This window comes from Cheilinus undulatus, linkage group 4 (genome assembly GCF_018320785.1).
Source record: "Cheilinus undulatus linkage group 4, ASM1832078v1, whole genome shotgun sequence".
In the NCBI taxonomy this organism is placed as follows: domain Eukaryota; kingdom Metazoa; phylum Chordata; class Actinopteri; order Labriformes; family Labridae; genus Cheilinus; species Cheilinus undulatus.
The window spans coordinates 11,398,308-11,416,456 of NC_054868.1; the positions used below are offsets into that span (position 1 = coordinate 11,398,308).

An 18,149-nucleotide genomic window follows, 5' to 3' on the forward strand; every position below is an offset into this window, starting at 1 on the left:
ATGGTCACAAATCCTTTGTGAGTGTTATACTGATAAAACGCAGTAGTAACAGTAACTAGGGCCTTCCACCATTTACTGTAGTCTACATTCCAGGATCCTTCATAGAAACATTTATTTATTTTATTTATTTCGGACAACAAACAATAAAAAAAAGTGAAGCAATGATAAAACAATTCATAGTCCATTCAACTAAGTTTTTCATGAGTCCGAAACAGGAGTAGGAAGAAGCAGAAGCTTTTCGAGTCCTACCCCCACTTACTGTCCTTTTATAAACATCATAATGTTCCCGTGTCCCTCTTTAACATCATGCCAAACTAAAAAATTGATCACTTAGCATGCAACACACCACATCAGTAAACGTGCTAATTATACTGCGTTAGCCCACAGGGGTCTATCTATTTTTTCATAATACAGTTTTTGCAATTGCTAAAAGATTTTTGTCATTCTCTGGACCAAATGGTCAGTTGCCTAAACTCATGTATAAAATCGGCTACCCTGTTTGAAAACTCTTGAACATTTTCCTGGCTGGACACAATTAGCCAAACTCATTGGCTATTTTTCCTAAACCCTAAACACAATCTCACTCTCTAAAACACATTGTGCATGTAATAAACTTGTGGTACAGTATGGTAACCACTGGTAGCAGAAGTTAAACACAATATAAGCACGGTTGTCATCGTTTAAACGCACCAGGAAAAACTGAAAACATGAATCTCTAATGATATTGAACCAGTTTAGGCCCATTCAGAGAGCTAAAGTGAGTTAAAGTCGGTATCAGAAATGGATGGAAACAATCTGAGAGTCTGAGTGGAGGAGTGTGTGAGAGGTTGAAGACTATGAATAGGAAGAAGAAAGGGAAGAGAGAGAAAGACCCAGGACCAAGGACTGACATTTCTAGGGATGCACGATATGCATGGTATAATACTGCTATCCACAGATATTATCTAGAAAAGTGAATAATCATATCAGCAGATGTTACAATATCTTCCAATATTTACAACTGATATTTTGGTAATAAAAATCTGTCCATGGCTGTAAATATTGGTCGTATGAACAAATACATTAGTGAAATTAAGGCTGGACCAACAGGCAGACAGGCCGCCTTAAGTCTTTTTCTTTGATCATTATCTTACTTTGCACTTTAGAGTTTGTTCTAAGGCCTGAAATTTGTTCATTTGCTCATCCTCAAACTTTAAATTGTGTATTATCCAGACATAAGTTTTAGGTCTTATGTACATTTAAATATCGGTGTTGATATAGTGATATCACTATTGGCTAAAATTAATTTGTAAATTGCGGCGTATTGGACATCAGCAAAAATCCAATATTGGACATCCTTAGAAATTTGAGATGAAATTCAATTAACTGTGATAAAAGAAAATAGCCTGAAAACCAGGATTTGTGTTCAATAATTTGTGAAAAGGGAGGAAGAGTTTGAGAATTGTGTCCTAGCAATTGTGAAAAACTGAAAAAAGCACATATGGGTTGTGTCTGATCCCTAAGCAATAAATGAACGAATAAATAAATAAAACACTTGTGCATATAAAATATTTTTCATTGCCAGTTTATTTTGCTCTATAAATAATGCATTAATACATAATCACTGAATTTGGCCTTCAAAAGTCTTCATAATTTTAAAAAGTCATTCATAATTCACAGATACAAATCACGGCATGTCTTCATTTATCCTTGAAAATCTTATTTCATTCTGTTTATTCCAAAGCAGTTAACAAAAATACAACCATAACCCATCTTGTGTAGTCGTTCATAAACAAATAGCAACTGAGGCATTAAGGTTTAGACAATCATATAGAAACAAATTCATTTCCTGGAACAGTGCTTTAGTATCCTAATAGGTGACAAATTAAAACAAAATAAGAATGGGTGTAAACAAAGTTAATAAAGGTGTTGTAGCTCTTCAGTAAATATTGCCTTGCATTGTATCATTTCAAGGTGTGTACCTTTGAGCAGAGAGAGATCTGACCCTAAAGGCCTGATAAGGGAGTTTGGGTCAGATAAGACACATGACACAGTTTACAAGGCATTCTCAGAGAGGGACCTGGAGATAAGTCTATACATTCATGGCAAAGTTTGTCTACTACACAGATGTACCTCAGACTTATTTTTTAATTTTACTTACAGTATGAAGTCTTTTTAAAGCACCCTCACTTTTCAGAGTTGGCCATTTAAATTCACTTCTAGCAATAACCTCTTGGCTGAAGACACAAACGCCATTAAGTATTAATGATGTACAAAACAAAACAAAACAAAACAAAACAAAACAAAACAAAACAAAACAAAACAAAACACCTCCCGGTACTCAATAACATAATTAAATGACACATTTGAATATGAAAGATATGCAAGATGAGATAGTGTTTATCACAAACTTAAAGAAAAGTTATATTTGTGCAATAAATTGCATACCACAGTCAGAATGTGACTGGGTGAAAACTGTTGGCGTACAATAACAATAGTAACCAAAACTATCTAAATATACATTCAATAGACATGTTGTAGGCCTCATACTTCTCATCAGACAGTTTATATTACATCCATACAAGACCATTCAAAGCCTATGCAGCGTCTCTATCATTGCACTTATTGTGTTTGCGTACTTGTCATCAGTGATGGAATTCCATACTAAATGACACTTTTCCTAGATGCATGTTTGCTTTGAAGCATTATTTCCATGTAAACATGGATGAGGGCATCACTGGTATAAAAAGTGCCCTCGGCAAATGAAGGAGGGTGTTCAGTAAGTTGTCACAAGACAAATCAATACTGTTACCTGTTAACACCTGATCAAAAACCAGAGACATAATGACACTTTAAGGATTAAGGTTTCATATAGCAAATAAACCTAACACCAAGTATCTGAGCTTTTTTTCCAAATAAATTTCGTTACCATTAATGCAATGCATTTTCTACAATGAAAGTTGTTGCTCTTCATCACAAAATAATTCTGAAACATTCACTGCACTTAGCACATTTCTCTAATTAAGGGGCCATCTGTAGGCTGTAAGGTATCTGGTGAATACTTATACACTGACATGACTATAAAACAATATTTACTTATATATATATATATATTTATATATATTACCCTTTATCACTCAGGCAACCCATATTTTTACACATGACTCTCTTCATTTATTGGTCCCTATTCAATAGGTCCTTACCATTATACAAGTCCTTCACAGCCAAATTAACTTCTCCTCTGGCAAGAGGAATACTCTGAACAAAGCAGCAGGCAAATGTTTTTTTTTAGTGTTTCCTTGGTCAGCTCTACTTCATCCTTTAAAATTTATTAGGTCCTCTTAAGACAGAAAAGAAATCCAGTCACTACAGGATATATATGTATTTAAAGGTAGTGTCTGACTCATCGACTTTGGCTCCAGTTCTAAGCTCTAGGAAATACTGTAAACAATCTTCATGGCTGGTTGGTGCTGTCCTTCTCCTGCTGGGAAGGCTCAGGGTCCGCTGCAGGGCCCACTAAGGGTCCGCCGGCTGAGCGTGGGTCCATGGCAGAATGCATGATAGTCAGCCATACATCATCCATGTTTGGCATAACAAAAATTTTCTGAAAAAAAGAGAGAGAAAGATTGGTGGAGAGTCAGTGTTCTGTCACTTTAATGCATTTTTGACATCCAATCTAGAGCCCATTATAGGTGTTGTGCATTGGACAACAGCAAAAAGAGTTAGAAATAGGGATGAGAGAGCAGGGAATGACATGCAAGACAGGAGCCAAAGTCCATACAAAGGGCAAGACCTAACGACAAGGCCATTTGTTTGGGTGCAAGGCTTTGTCATCTCTGAACTTTAAAAAAAATGAGTCCTGCACATATTAACTGAAATAATGATAAACACTAATTAAATTGTTTATACAAAGGACTTTTGGGAAGAAAAACACATAGGCCTGTTTTATATGGTACAGCTTTTCTTAGATAAAAGTTGGGAGAGCTCCAAGGTGAAAAAAACAAACAAACAAAAAAAAAAGTTGTAATCAATACACTACAGCATCTTCACTAGGGCTGGGCAATTAATCAAAATTAAGATTAAATCGCAATATTTCCTACTGCAATTTTCAAATTGCAAAAGTTGCAATATTTCTTTGAAATTAAAAATTTGTTAAATACCAGTTTAAATTTTTTTTATGCAGCAGAGATATGTTCCAGATTTCTACTTTCCTTATTTTCATGTTTTTCTAAATTAAAATGAGAATGACATGAAAATGATCATTCCTGTCAATATAACAATTCATACCGCAATATGAGTCAAAATAATTGCAAATAAATATTTTTTCAAAATCATTCAGCCCTAGTTTAATCTATTTCATGTTGCGGTGGTTAAAATATAGAGGGATTTACTGCTCATGTTTGTTGAAAATACATAAGATGTGGGACTTAAAAAATAATAGCACATTAAATTGCCATCGCAATATTGGAAAAAATAATCACAATTAGATTATTTTCCAAAATTCATTCAGCCCTAGTCTTCACCCTTGTGCAACTTAAAGTGTTAAATGGTTGACTCTGAACTTGATAAAATGAAATATAAAATTTACTTTCATCTGAGAACAGGACTTTGGACAACTGAACAACAGTCCGGTTCTTTTTCCTTCGCCCAGGTGAGAAGCTGCTGACGTCTTTGTTTCAGAAGTGGCTTGACACTAGGAGAATGCCACTTGTAGCCCGTTTTCTGGTTCTTGATCCAGTGACTCCAACCTCAGTCCACTCCTTGTGAAGCTCCCTTGAGTTCTTGAATCTGCTTTGTTTGATAATCCTCTGAAGGCTGAGCTCATCCCTGTTGCTTGTGCTCATTTTCTTACCTCACTTTTCTCTTCCAGACAACTTTTCATGAATCTGCTTTGATACAGCCTCTGAGAACAGCCTACCCTTCAGCAGTGACCTTCTGTGGCTTACCCTCCTTTTGAAATGTGTCAACGATTGTTTTCTGGACATTTGTCAAGTCAGTAGAATTCCCAATTATAGCAGTTGTGTGTACTGAATCAGAGTGAGAGGATGAAGGCTAAGGAGACCTTTACAAATTGGACTTTTCAACAATATTCTAATATTTTTAGATGGTGGATTTTTTGTAAGAGATGAATCTAAATTTATGGCAGTTTAACTTTCCGAACTAAATCTTGGGAAAAATTCACTTTTACATGATATTCTAATTTATTTAGATGCACCTGTACATTAAGCCCTTTGCCCTCAACTCAGACATGGACCTTTACTACCACAACTTAATAAATAAGTGAACAGTATAGATATCATGGATTAGTAGGGTCTCTTAAGGCATCCAGTAGGCTAAATATGCTGACTAAAACAAACAGCAAATATCAAAAAAAGCCAGAAGACTCTTACCTTCAGAAGCCTGTTTATTTTCGGCAAAATTTTTGTAAGAATTAGGCAAAGAGACACACCCTTTTACCCTTTCTAACTGAACAGCTAGAACACCAAAACGTGCCTATTAAACCCTTCCTATAGTAAAATTATTTCACGGTATCCTGTATACTGACAGGATCTTCTATTATGTATTTTGCCGAAAGTGTTTCCTGTATTGTGTAAGGTTATTTGTGTTGAAAAAGAAACAAAAACAATCATAGTTAAAGGGACTTGAAGCACATTGTTTCTGATATTTCCAGTATAGTAACGCTCCTCCTGTTATTATAGAAATGTAAAAAATGGGGTTTATCAATACCTGGAATTCCTGATCCAGCTTTTTCTCGATCCAGTCCGTAACATGTGCAAGAGTGACTTCTCTTTCTCCTAGTTTAGGTCGTGCCTTTAGTTCCAGGTGAGGGGGTGTCCTAAAACCATACCTGCAACAGTAAAGGTCAAGATAACATAATAATGAAAATACAAACCAACTGAGACATGGAGCCACCAACAGAGGGCAGAGATGTGTTGTATTTGGGGATAATGATTAGAAAGGAAACTATGAATTTTAGATGGTCTGAATACTGATATCTTTATATCCTTACAATTACACCCTATACAAGTTTCACATAAATTATTCAGCAAGTATGCCATTTGTTAACTGAATTGTCAATACAAGAGAGGAAACTGGCTTATTAGGAGGAATCTATGAACCAAGCTGTGAATAAAGCTGGACACTGTCTACCATTTGTGGTAAAGAGCAGGTATAAATGTGTCTCTATGTCACCCAGACAGACATTAACATTCACTTTACATTCTTAAGTTGAACTTGCAGAATACAATCCTTCCTCACGTACCATATCCTGTCAGTTGGTGGAGGAGGTATGTTGACAGCTAGAGTTCCCTGGAGTTCCTGCAGCTCCACTGTGAGAAGAAGAGGCGTGTTGGACACTTCCTCCATCTTCTTCTTGATGAACTCTGTTTCTGTAGCCTTCTGGAAATATTTGGACTTGGTGATCTTGTCCACGAAGCGCATGATTTTACTGGGTTTGTGACCTCCAACAAGTCTTCATTCAAAAAGAGAAGATGAGGGTGAGATTATAAAGGTGAAGAAGCTGTATTTGACATCAGGTTCATTTATTGTTACTGTAGGACACCGAAAAAATGAGTTCTTTTCAATATTCATAAAATTGCATCTGACTTATCATTATATTGAATTATTTTCATAGACATTTCAACTCAACATTAAAGGTGTACATTTTTACAAAGGCAAACTTGATAAAGCCTAATGGTAAGAGTTTAAAATTTCAGATAATGGTTTATGTATGCGTTGTGAGTGCTCGATGTCTCCTTTCTGAGGGTCTTGGCACACTGGTCTGCTTTATTTTGCTTCCTGAGATTGTCTCTCATTTAAGAAGAAATATGTTGTTGTATTTCATCTGATACCTTTGCACATTGTTAGTTTTTTTTATTTGATTCTCAGTGTTTTTCACATCTGTAGAGAGATCCTTTAGAGCAGTGGTCATCAACAACATTTGTACATGGGCCAGCTTTTTCTTAACAGACACTTTAGGGGCTAGACTTTCTTTTTTAGTGAGATCAGTCAGATTGCCTGTACTACAGTGAGTGTCAAAGTGGTGATTTAGACATTTTTGTCACCTATTTCTGGGGCTGTCATGTCTGCCATCACTGGCTTTGACGCTAATATGCTGCGTTGTGATTAGTGATAAAAAAGGTGCAGGAAAGTGACTTTTAATTTTGATTTTTCAGGCAAGGAAGATTACAATCAAATCAATTAAAATCAATGCAGAAAACTACAGTTTTAATCAGTGATGGACTGATTCATATGTGTTTATCATATGCCATATTTGCTTATTGTTGGCAGACAGGGATTTCAGTAAAATGGATCAAAGGTCCACACAATCATCCTCACTGCTTGCTGACTTCATTTTGTCTTGTTGGATTACAGATCCAAAAATTGCAACACACAAAAAGAAGGACAGTGTGCAAAGATCTTTAAATTAAAACAATGAACCAATAGAATCACCATTATCTAATTCCATTTTTGGCCTCATTTCTGTTTTAATGTCAGTTCAATACCAGTTCCTGTAACTCTCTGAGAAATTATTTTTCAGAGATTGTACAGAAACTGTCTCTCACCCTTCTGCTCCAGCAGAATCATTTGAGAGCTCTGATGAGTCTTCTTCATCCGATGATCCTGCGCTGGATGACTCCTCATCACTATCAGCAAGGCAGTAAGTCCTCGGTCTGTATCTGGACACACATAAGTACATAAATTAAACACTCATCATAATCATGAAACACACCTAAATGCATGCACTAATGCATGTAGAAGGTCCTGCTACATTGAATTTTTAATGTAGTGCTGAATTCTATCATAGTAGGAAATACAGACTGGTAACAATCAGAATGAGAAATCAGTGGTTTTAAGTGTAAAACCTTAAAAGAAATTACAGTTATAAAAAAGAAATGCACAGTCAGCCTTAAAATCGAAGCAAAATCTACATCTGTTTCCTGGTTGGAACCGAGAGAAAGGACCGTCAATTCTCATTTACTAGCTTCAGGAGGTTAATACTGTACTTACCCACTACAGTTTATGATTTAATCAAACCAAGATGCTGGATTTATAATGGTACAGACTCTGAACTCGTCAGTCATGTAATAGCTATAAAGATTCTCATCCATGCATGTATTTACTTCTCAAGCAGCAACCTCAGCGGTTAAAAAAAGCCAATGTAGAAGTGCAACAAGCTCTATATCCTGAAGCGTCCACTTTTGACTGGCTGGAAGCCATAAACACTCCTCATGTTAAAATGCCCATCTATACAGGAGACATGAAAATCTTAAAGCGTGGTTCAAAAACAATTTGGGCTTTTGAATAGTCCCTGTCTTAATGGGTCATTTTAATAATTAGTCCTCTGTTTTGGTTTTTAGAGGAATAGGAGTTTTGCATCAGTAGGGGTATCGCTGATATGATTGTGAGCCAGCTTGGTGTAGCTGTTGTCGTGGGACTAAATACCTGCCTCAGTTCCACATCTTTGTTTTTCAGGTTAGTTCTAAGTTGATTTAAAGCCCTATTTGCACAGGATTAGTATCACCTAGCAACATCTGGTAATTTGTAATAATTGCACAGGACATCTACATCTTTAATCCTATGTGAATTCACAATGTCTGTAATTTGTGGAGTAAAAATTCCAAATTATCTACCATATTTCAGCGCACACAGAGGCCCACAGATAATACTAATCCCATGCGAATCAGCATCTCTGTAATCAAGGGTGGTAATTGTTTTTTGTTAAAGGTCTGTGTGTTTTTTCTGATTAAAGATAAAGAAAAAAAACTCTGTAGGACTGTATTAGTGCCTAAAGAGGGAGAGAGATTGGGAGCCTACCTGGGTGAGCAGTCCTGGTTGTTGACACCCATACTGCTCTAATGCTACATTGAATTTACCTCTGCATAAAGAAAATGCACCAGATATATCCTTTCAGTTAATATCTAAGGATGGTGCGATTCACAAAATGCAGATATATTGTTACTGTTTAGGCTCCATGTAACCTGGTACACGTCTTCAATATTAGATCTTAGCCCAAGTGGCCTGGTTCATCCTTTGAATCAGTGGTTCTCAACCTTTTAGGCCCACGACCCCCAAAATAAAGGTGCCAGAGACCGGGGACCCCCACTGTGCCCGAAGGTGGTTGAACAGCCATAAACATTCAAGAATAGTCGTGTGCAGACAAGACTGTCCATAAGGAGGAATAAAGAGGGAGGTTTCTGGAACCCAGCCAAACTGGGGGACCATGGAGGTCAGCAAAACCATGGTCCATTGTGAAGTTAAGCTGTGAAAACCATTTTTTATATTTGACCTGAATAATAACGACTCTTATCAAAGAAACAAATATCTTTATTTATTTATATAGCCTTCTTTAGATTTTTTTTTGCAGCAGTCTTTGACATAATATCCTGCATTTCCATAGCAGCAATGGAAACACGTATCATGTTTGTCATGCAGGCTCTCTCACGGCGAGACAAGACAAGGACTTTTACAACAAAAAACATTGAAAAATCTCTGGCTTTGAAAACTGAAATATCTGAGGTTATTCAAGGACTCAACTTAAAATGCAGAAAAATTGTTTTGCCATTTGTATTTTTCAAATACAGGGTGAAAATTCTACATATGGTAACTTTAAAGAAATTTATACTTATGGAATTAATTATTAAGTGGGATCCAGGCAGAGACAACAAGGATAAGAGGTGAAAAAAGATAATTCTTGAAAATCATGCCGCACTCACCAAGAGCAGCAACACAGCCGAATAGCAGTTGTGTTATAGGCAGAATCCAGTCAAAGAGGGAACAGCAAGGAAAAGAAAAAAAAGAAAGTATAAAAGGCAGTAAAGAAAGCGGATGAAAGGCAGACAGAGTGTAAAGACATTACAGAGAAAGTCAGCCCTTTAGGTAGAGGGAAAAAGGCATTCGATAATGCTGCTGCAGAAAATCTTGATTCATTTGTAGAATGTGGGTCTTTCATGTAACAGACTTCGACTGTCTTACCCGTCTTTGCCAAATTCCCCCAAGCGGACGCTCTCTCCCTCCTTTCCCAGGCGAATGAGATTCATCTTTGTTTCCAGGGTCATCAGGAAGGAACCGCTGTAGGAGAGCTCCAGGTCAAACCACAGACCTGAAAGGAACACAGAGTTGTTGTTAGAAAAACTGATCGGAAGGGGAAGGTCTAGGATTATGAGCTAAATATATAGTACATTAGACACTCAATGGACATCTATACATACTGCAAGGACAGCCATGATGCACTCAGGTTAATCAAGTACAACAACAAAGAAACCACTTGACAAATCCCATTAACTCATGTTAAATGTACTTTAGGCCACCTCCCAGCATTCTGAATCTCTCCATCTTACGCCTTTGTTTCCACAGTTTTCAGTTCTATCTTTGCTGTCTTTCCCTTTCTGTGACGCCACTCCCCCCCTCCAAGCATCCCAGAAGTTGGGACCCCAACAGATTTTATTTTCTTGATCTCTCCGCTAAGACGAGAAATACTCGGCGAAAGACTCTGTGAAGGAGCAGATCATAAGGTCCTTTGAACAGAGGAGAAACAGTTGGGGAGCACGCAATCTCCCTCTAGCCCCCTTTTGATATCAGTGGGGGGGGGGACTGACTGCATAAACAGGGCTCCCTCTCTCTCTCTCTCTCTGGCTCTCTTTCTTTGTCCTCTGCTTCACCAAAACTTGCTTTAATCTGGATTACAAAAACTCCTAAAAGCCTCCATCCAAAGCCTGACTAATGCAGGGTGGGCTTTACATGCTACACACTTTTTTTGTACAACACAGGATCACATGTTTCTGCATACAAAGAGCCACATCTAACCAAAATTACCATGGTGTTTCTCTTTTCACCACTAGGAGGCAGCAAAGGATAAAAAAGAACAGAAGGAAACCATAAACCCTAAAAGCAGTTAAACAAAGACAGGACCATGCACACTCTGCATAAGTCAATAAAATAAGTATAAAATATTGTACATTTGGTGTAGTCATCAGAGTTTTCATAACATCTTTTATAGCTAAAGTATACATGAACAAGGAGCATAAAAACAAGACAGGAAAAAAAACAGGTGAACACGCTTCTCTTTTGAATGGGTTCTTATTTCTCAAGGACACTATTTGTCCAAATAGTAGTTAGACATTCTTTTTGAAAGAATGTGCCACATTTGAACATCATTGCGTTTAAAGATAAAAAGCAGTGAAATGTGTCCTGTTACCTCATTGTTATGTTAAGGTCTCAACACCAGCTAGTTCTGCAAAATGGTGTGATAAAGGAAAAAGTCAGCGGGTGAAAAAAAGTCAGAGAGAAACAGAGCTGCAATCAAATGAAAAAGACCAAAATGATTTTAAGCACTAAAAGAGAACAAGGTTAAAATGTCAGGAATGCACAAAGTATAAATAGGAAGTTTGACAGTCAGTCAAAGACAGGTTGAACTGGCTGATCCACCTGACCTTGTGAGTTTCCTTCATCTGCCTATCCTGCATGGGGCAACTGATTAAAACACTGCCCAGTTTGTTTAAATCAGAGGTCAAACTACATGTTTTTAGCCTGATTATAGCCTGAACTGACAGCTGTAGGGCTTTAGGGCCTCCAAGGTTTAAGTCTTTCCTAACTCTTTATTGCCAATTTCTGGAACTTTCCACTGTCATACCTAATTAAAGGCATAATAGCCTTAGTCTGACAGGCCAGACAGAGTGTTTTACATATCAGTGGCATGAAAGATACAGGCAAACTTGACATGTTGTTTGGCAGCCAAGGTCTCTTGTCTGGACCTTTTCACCCCTGGTATTATCATCTGGAGGCCGCCAGTGGTTTTCAGCCCCTTGGGTCATTCACAGCACAACTAGGGGCTCATGGCAAGCCTACTACTTGCCTAGACAGTACCCTAGGCTGTGCTTACTTGCCACATCCACCCCTTACTCCACCCTAAAGGTGTGGACTTTGTTATTTTTTTCAACAGACTATTTTCCCATGCCCCTGATAATATCCAAGAACATCCTGAGCATGATTGAGGTTGTGTCAGTTCTCCTTCCTGCCCCATGGTGCCCTAAGACAGTTTACTTGCCACATCTGTGCCCTACTTCTTTTTGGCCCGAACATTACTAAAAGTTCAGCATAGTACAGTATGTACCAGGTGCAGGAGACAGCGCTCATGCAGGCAGGCTAAAAGCTAAGACTTGTTAACAAACATGCATGCTAAAATGAAAATTAAGCTGTAACACTGCCAAGATGCCATACCCCCAGTCTAAAAAAGGCTGTTACAGGCAAATAAAAGCTCCAAAACATATGAAATATCAGGTGTGCATTGCCTTGGGGAATAAACTATGTTGTTTTTGTTGTTCACCATCAGTGGAGCAAGTTGGTAAATTAAACACCTGCCAAAGCCAGTCATGAAAGAGCAAAAGTGTCTTTTCCACCAAAATAAGCTTTCAATCTAGTTCTTTGCTCTTCTTTAAATGAAGAAATATTTTCCAGTTCTCATAAAACTTCTGCTATAGCTGAATTTGCACTAATTTTTCACTGGATCCATTGCTAAAAAGCTTGAACTGCAGTAAAACTAAACTGTGCCCACATCTACCTCTTTCTCCTTGAATGATGCTGATTGGTCTGGCCTTCCCTGACTGCAGCAAGCATGTCTGCTTGAAGCTGATGACAGACATCAACACTGCCCAATCCATCAGCTATGCACGGTTCTGTTAGCACAAAAATAAATCTTAAAAACAAACAACAAAAAAGGGTTGGAATCGTACAAGGGTGTTTGATTCATGTGCCCTTTAAAAACCTTGCTGGCTGACCGCCTTGATGCATCAGCAAATCAACATTTTCTTAAGCATATTTCTGAGTACATGCATGTTTTGACACACATATGAGAGTCAGTTTCATGTGGAGAAATACACACACACAGCTGGAGAGGTTCATCGATCCAACACACTCAGCATGCTTGTTCCTGGAAGGAGCAGGGTGAGACGAGGCAAAGGCAGAACTTGAGATGCTTCGAAGATACAAAGACTTTAACACCAGAGAAGATCTAAAAATAAACCAAACTGAACAGCTCCACTGGAAGTTTTTTGAAATATCAATCAAGGTAAAAGGCTATTTATCATTGAAATACACAACACAAAACAGGAATAACACAGTGACTTCCCCCTGTCTCTGCAGAGCATGGACCCTTTTTCTGTTTTCTTTCCCTTCAAAGAAATGTGTCTAAAAATTAGGCACCTTGCTGTTTTAGACTGAAACTAGATCAATTCCCTACAATCTGTTAAAAAGAAATCAAAACATTTGGCAGCACAGTGCTGTTTCTGAACAAACCACAGAAATTAAAGCTGACGACCTATCAACAACATTAACAAAATGTTAGGCTAGTGTATAGACACAGATTTCTTTTGAGGAGGCTGCTGAAGTGTGTTTTGCCTGAACAGTTCCAACAAATGCCATCTCAGTTGGAGATGCAATCAATTCCTGCTCTGATTATAGGGTAATGTGAGTGCTGCGGTGATAAAAATGAGCTGGTGACTCATAGCACAGGAGGAGGGAAGAGAGACACTGAGACTAAAGAGTGAGTAAGGACACAAAGAGGAAGATGAAATGAAAGCAAATGCACGAGGAAGAGAAAACAGGGACAGTTGGGGACAGTAAAAATTAAATACATGATGTGAGAGATCTGTCGCAGGATGTTAGAGAGAATAAGAAAAAAACAATGTCGCATAAAGGGATGGAAAGGACAGTGCTGACATACAACTGAGTGGCTATAGAAGGCATCTTAAATGTTATGCAAAGCTCCTACTGATCAAAACTTTATCACAGTTTGGTGCAAACATTGGCTATACTCTGGTAAAAAAAAAAAGGTGTGTAATTGCTGCAAGCAAATTTCCAGTCCATCTCAAAGCTGAGACCTGAAATAACTAATTCATCATTTATACGATCCACAGACCTGCAAAAGTGCTTACAACTGGATTGTATTGTACTGAGTGCATAGCTAACTAACCAATCAAATCTAGTTTTACTTCCTAACAGGGCTTTAAATTTGAAGTCGTCTCTATTTACATATTCTACATGAAGATGTAGAATCTATAAACAGGGGTCATGATTCCTGTGTTCTGGTTTCTCATCTGCAGTATATTCATTTGAGATTAATTGGCTAATCACATCCCAGCAGGCTACACCGTACAAAGGTAAAACACTGTGTGGAAAACAAAAGGCAGAGCTTTATCTGCGCAAATGATAAGCCAGCTCCCATCAATGGTATTCTTATGATATTTTGTCTCTTAAAACAGATATCAGAGTTAAAAAACAGCTAACAATCCATCACAAATCAAACATTAAAACAAGAACCACAAATCTGCTCTATGCTGTGTAGTAAAAAGTCAAACTCAATTAGATTTCCTCCCTACTTGAAACACATCAGAAATAATCAAGACAGTTTGGCTGCAGACCACAGATCTCAGACGCCCCTCTCACAGACCACGACTGTGAGACCCCACCTCTGTCAGAACGGAAAAAGCAAACCAGTATTTTCAAAATAAGATTGGATTAATATTCTGGTTAAGGTAAGGGTTAGGATACCAAAAGGTGAAAGTCAAAAACCTGACTCGCAAAACCTGATTACAAAACATTTAATACGCCATTTGCTTACAGAGTAAAAGCTTGTCCTCCATGAAAACACTAACACAGCTAACATAGCTAAGACCAAAGCTAATCAAGCCACATTAGCTATCTAATCTGCGTATGTGGCGTTAGCTAATGCTACAATTGTTAAAGCTAACAAAGCTATGTTAGGTACATAGATGCTACCTACATAGCCAAGTTAGCATGTTTTGCCAAAGCTCATGTTGTTAAATAAATGTTAATGAAGCTACTTTGGCTTACTTAGTAGCATTGACTACATAGGAAGTGTAGCTACATTAGCTTTAGTTAAAGCTAACAAAGCTAAAGTGAGTCACAGTTGACGTAAATACTTAGAAAACTGGTCTACAAACATTTTAATCCCAGATTAAACCTTTTTCTCTAGTTTATCTATGAAATGCTGCTTAGGCTGTAATGTTTGTAATGTGGTTATTTCATGACTGTAACTGTCAGACTTTGTTAATAAACTTGAATAAAAAAAAAATAAAAAAATAAAAAAAAAGGGGAAATGGATTGTACCAGAAAATTATATAACTTCTGTCCTGACAGAGGGGATGTCTCACAGTAGTGGCCTGCAAGAGTGGGTATTTCAGAGAGGTGGTCTGCAGCCAGACCCCACTTGAAATTTTTGCTTCTTCCATTAATGATAGCTCAGAGAAAGTTTGACTTTTTACAGTTCAGAATCAGTAAGGTGTTATTTCATCAAACTCATTTGCCTTTGTGGGTAAGTCACATTTACATTAGTTTTTGTGGGCTCATACCACTAAAGTGAGCCAAATAACTGGCATTCTATTGCAGATTTGGCTCAAAGTTGAACAGCTTTACTCCGGGATGCTTTGGAGTTTTTTTATTGTTGTTTACCAGAAATAACAAGAAATTCACATCCATTCCAGGACTCATATACCAAGGATTGCTGATGGATGCTAAGATTTAATTTAATTTGTAATATTTTCAGGATTTTTAAGCACATGCTATTGTGACACATCTGTATAGTGAACAACTGAACCATCTGACCTCTTTAATTAGTTTTCACTAGATGGTCAGAGCTGCTTTTGCCAGTGTTGTTTTTCTTTTTAGAAGAAGTGCTTGTCATGTTTTCTGCCATCATAGCTTGATTTTCTTCTTCACATCCAGAGGACTAGATAAAGAATGGGAGCTCTTACCAATTATAAGACAAAAGCCACTTCTGCTAACGTCAGAACTGAAAAAATACTGACCCAGTTTGAGATTTAATACTACTTGTAGTGCTAAAATTTCAAAGAGAAAGGAATTGGATTTTTGGAAAGATTTTGTGAGTGCTCTAATTCCTGTCCTGAGTAGAACTTTGGGTAAGGGAAAAAGAAACTTCGGTGACCTACATAATAAGCCGTAAATAAATCTTAAAGTGCAGGACATCAAATACATTGAAACAATCCACTTAAACTGCAGAATTCATGTACTGTCATCTAATGAACCCCCTTTCCCTTACAGATGTACAAATGTCTTTATCTCGGTCTTTCAACTTTGTCTACACCTCTGAATGTTAAACCAGTTTTCCATGATTGGATAGCATCTCTGTAACAGCACTTCATATGTATAAAATGGATAAAGCTGTTTTATACAGTGCTAAATTAATTAGAAGAATAAACTTGTCTTCTGGCTTCCATTTCCTTATCCTGTATGTAACACTCTCCTTTATTTTTCATCTTGCACATTTCACATCTAATAAATATGATCCAAAATCTTTTGTGACAAGGAAAACAAAGGCTGCAATGCCTTTGTAAAGCTGATGATATTTCTAGGCCTGGGCAATCATATCCCAATATTCCTTGGTTATGAAATATTTTTATCTTGAACTCTTTAATTCAAGGAAAAAAAAAAGTGGTTGTCACAATATAAGAAATAAAAACTTTTTTATGATTCTGGTAAAAACCATATATTATTTAAACCTGTTTTATACCCTGGCAACAAGCTCAAGACACCCATTATCGGGCAATTTTTCATTTTTCAAAAATTGCCTGATATTGGTTGCAGGTAGCACACTCAAGCTTTGACACACTGCCTACAATGTGCAAAAACATTGGCAACATTTCTGTCTGTTGTCAAATCTTTAAATACTGTTTAATACCATGTGTTTAAAAATGATTACATCTCCATTGTTTTAGAGTTGGTAACAAAAAGTATAGAAAATTAATACTCCTCAGTCATATTTCTAACCAAAAGTGAGCAAGTAAGAGAGCATTGTCCAATATGTGCCCAATATGTGGCACGGCACATTTGGAAAAGTGGGTGGCACTGTTGAGGAGTGAGGGTTTCCCACTCTTGAAAATGTTGTTGGTGTATTTTTTGTGAAATTTAGATCATATACTGGAGTTTGTTTGCAATTTCTGATTATTTAAAACTAGGGCTGAACGATTTGAAAAAATAATCTAATTGAGATTTTCTTCCCAAATATTGCGATTTAATATGCTATTATTCTTGGGTTAATCTTGTGTATTTTTTTGACAAATTCAAGGAACATATAATTCCATAAATAAGACCGTGTGTACTGAAAACAATGAAATTATTTCTGAAGCAATTAACCCACAGTAGCATGAATGTGAATATGAGGGTGCAACAATCTCTAAGCTATAAAAGAGACGGCTGGGGTGGGGGAGGTGAGGCTGGCTACCAGCTGATCGCAGCTGGGGTATGACTTTTGTGAAGTAATGCTAGGCTTCATCAGTTTTAGATAGAATAAGCTAACTATTTTTGCTCATATTGTGAATGTGATGTCATTTGCCTTGTTTAAGTGCATTATCATTTTTTTGTCACTCATTTTGACTGAGAAAAACATACATAAAACAGAAAAAGGATGATTTTTGTAGACCATTGTAAAATACCGACATCTGAGTGTTTGCATAATGTCCATAAAATCTCTGCTGCTGCAAAAATTGATTTATCAAACTGGTATTTGACACATTTCAAGTCAAAGAAATACTGCAACTTCTGTGATTTGAAAATTGTAGGAGGCCATATTGCGATTTAATCTAATTTGCGATCAGTTTCTCAGCCCTATTTAAATTAATAAATAACCCAATACTGGGTGTCTAGAAGCTACATTTTTATTGCTTTTAATGTGCTATGGTTTTGGGGGTTGTTGGTATCAGACTAGCTGGCCTGAGAATTTCACATAAAAGATATTAAAACTGTTGCCTGGTCTGATGAGCCTTGATTTCTGCTGAGACATTCGAATAGTTTTGGTCAAAATTTGCCATAAACAACATGAAAACAAAGATCTATTCTGCCTTGTCTCAGCAGTCTGGGATACTAGTGGTGGAACAATGTGAGGTTCATTTTCTTAGCACACTTTGGGCCCTGTTGTACCAACTGAGCAATGTTTAAACATCACAGCCTCCCTGAGTATTATTGCTGGCCATATCCATCTCTTTATGACCACAGCATATCCATCGTCTGATGCCTAGTTCAAGCAGGGTAACACAAACCATCAGAACCATGTTTCTTATTCATGATGTGGCATCCACAATCAGCAGATCTCAGAGCAACAGCGCATCTTTGGGATGTGGTGGAATGGGGGATTTGCA

General features: G+C 37.3%; 1 protein-coding gene across 2 annotated transcripts in view; it reads right to left on the minus strand.

Moving 5' to 3' along the window:
• Window positions 1-1,548: 1,548 nt before the first annotated feature.
• Window positions 1,549-18,149, minus strand: part of LOC121508167 (testis-expressed protein 2-like) — a 61,772-nt gene continuing 45,171 nt past the window's right edge. The window contains exons 9-13 of one of the 2 annotated variants that reach the window (XM_041784773.1): window positions 9,955-10,081; window positions 7,545-7,652; window positions 6,242-6,451; window positions 5,707-5,827; window positions 1,549-3,583 (exon numbers count right to left, since the gene is read on the minus strand). In XM_041784773.1, the coding sequence (XP_041640707.1) occupies window positions 3,434-3,583; window positions 5,707-5,827; window positions 6,242-6,451; window positions 7,545-7,652; window positions 9,955-10,081 (716 nt within the window). In that variant the 3' untranslated portion in view covers window positions 1,549-3,433. Of the gene's footprint in view, window positions 3,584-5,706; window positions 5,828-6,241; window positions 6,452-7,544; window positions 7,659-9,954; window positions 10,082-18,149 lie in introns of both variants that reach the window. The other variant, XM_041784771.1, reaches the window with a different exon arrangement.